The sequence below is a fragment of the Tupaia chinensis genome, unplaced genomic scaffold, assembly GCF_000334495.1.
Source record: "Tupaia chinensis unplaced genomic scaffold, TupChi_1.0 Scaffold000258_1, whole genome shotgun sequence".
In the NCBI taxonomy this organism is placed as follows: domain Eukaryota; kingdom Metazoa; phylum Chordata; class Mammalia; order Scandentia; family Tupaiidae; genus Tupaia; species Tupaia belangeri.
In genome coordinates this window covers 80948-82749 of record NW_006159738.1, presented here as the reverse complement: position 1 = coordinate 82749, position 1802 = coordinate 80948, and the positions used below count along the sequence as shown (strand labels likewise).

Below are 1802 nucleotides of genomic sequence, written 5' to 3'. Positions count from 1 at the left end.
CGTGTGAGGTATGGGGGGTACAGGTGCGGGTAGGTGGGGTTGGGGGCCAGGTGCCGGGGCAGGTAATAGGCAGCAGCTGCTGGGAGGAGGGGCCGGGGTCAGGTCGCCTCCTGTCCTGGCACTGCCCCACCCACATGCATGGCTCCCAGAGCACAGGGCAGACAGCTCAGGGCCCAAGAGCGGACAACGGCCCGATGCACACAGGGTGCTGCCATCGGCATCGCTCCCTGCACCCAGCTTCTCCCAGGCACACTGGAGCTAGCCTCTGGGCACTGAGAAGGCCTCCAGGGAAAGGCCAGTCAGCACGGTCCAGCCTAGCACATCCCTCAGCTTCCCCGGAGAACCTGTGCTCCAACCCAGCCTGTTCACTATGGCCTCGCCGGGGCTCCCGGCGTCCAGGCCTCGATTGCCCTGGGCAGGGGAACTGGAGGCTGATGCCGGAGGACTCCCTGGGCTGACACTGTAGTCCCGACCCCCGCTCCCATCCCCGAGGCTGGGTCACCTGCGTCCAGAGGGATCCCACGGGGTATGGAGGTGGGGTCGAAGGCCAGCGGGATGTGGCCGCGGTACAGGTCCACGCCACTCACGCCCCGCAGTAGGTGTTCGTACGGGGAGATGGGGTGCGGGTGGTGCTCAGGCACGGCGCTGTGTGGGGACTTGGCGACCTCCCGGGGCGTCGAGGTCAGCTTTCGATCCTGGGAGGCCTTGCTGGACGAGAGGCTGCCTGTGGGGACGGGCCAAGTGGGTGTCAGTAGGCTCGAGTCACAGCCAGGGCACTTCACGGGAGACCACTGAAGGGTGGGTTCGCGGGGCCTCGAGCACCGGGCCCTCACAGGTGCCTCTCCGGCTGGCCCACCTTAAGGAACCCTCACTCTCTCACTTGTTCACGAGGCCGCTTGCTCCTTCGATCACTCCAAATCACCCGCGCAGCCTCTCCCCCGTCAAGCTGTTCTGCACGCTGGGGTGACCCCAGTGAGTCAAATGGACAGAAATCCTAACCCCCCAGGGCAGGCGTTTGACGGGGGAGCCGACAGACTCGTGAACAAGTAACGACTTTAGAAGGATAAAGGCCCTTCAGGTGTCATGGACCGTGACCTGAACTGGAAGGGGCGGGGATAGAGGGGGTTGAAGCCTCCCTAAGGCTGTGACATTCGAACATCTGAAGGATGCAAGAAACCAGCGGCACCTGGAAGGCGGGGACGTTGAGGCAGGGGACCGTGATGTGCAAAGGCCCAGTGCAGAGGAGCTGAGCATGCTGATGGGAAGGGTGCTGGACTGGGGCTAGGGCGGGCCAAAGAGCGTGGTCGAGGGGTGGGCACCCGGCCGCAGGCTCCCATGGCCCCGGGGTCAAGGTCTCTGTCTCGGGGCCGCGTGATGTCCATAGGCGGCTGCAGGAGGAGCTGGGACATTTGCATTTATCTGCGGGCTCCAGGCAGCCGTTTACAGAGCAGACCACGGCAGGACGACAGCCAGGCAGGGACAGAGGCAGGCACCCCAGGTGCGGCTGGGCCCAAAGGTGCCCCGTGTCCGACCTAAGCTAGTGGTGGCATCTGAGCCCGTCCCTCAAGTGGGCATCCCCGCCCACCCACTCACCCTCCTGCAGGCGCGGCGTGGGCTCCCGCGTGGTCACGGGCGAGCCGCGGGGAAGGAGGCCCGCGAAGGGTGCCCCGTGGTCCTCATAGGTCAGGGGGCTCTGACGCGGCTTGCCCAGCTCAGGCACGATGACTGGGGCCCCTCGGGTGATGGAGCCCCCCGAGCTGCTGACGGCCCCCGGCCCGCCCCTCTGGCGGCTCCCCTAGCAG

General features: G+C 66.4%; 1 protein-coding gene across 1 annotated transcript in view; it reads right to left on the bottom strand.

The window, feature by feature from the left end:
- The window catches only part of NCOR2 (nuclear receptor corepressor 2), a gene marked incomplete in the record, with an annotated part of 101139 nt that overhangs the window by 19895 nt on the left and 79442 nt on the right, over positions 1-1802 (bottom strand). Inside the window, 3 exon segments of the mRNA XM_027772161.1 lie at positions 5-76; positions 503-724; positions 1594-1776. Coding sequence (XP_027627962.1) covers positions 5-76; positions 503-724; positions 1594-1776 — 477 coding nt within the window.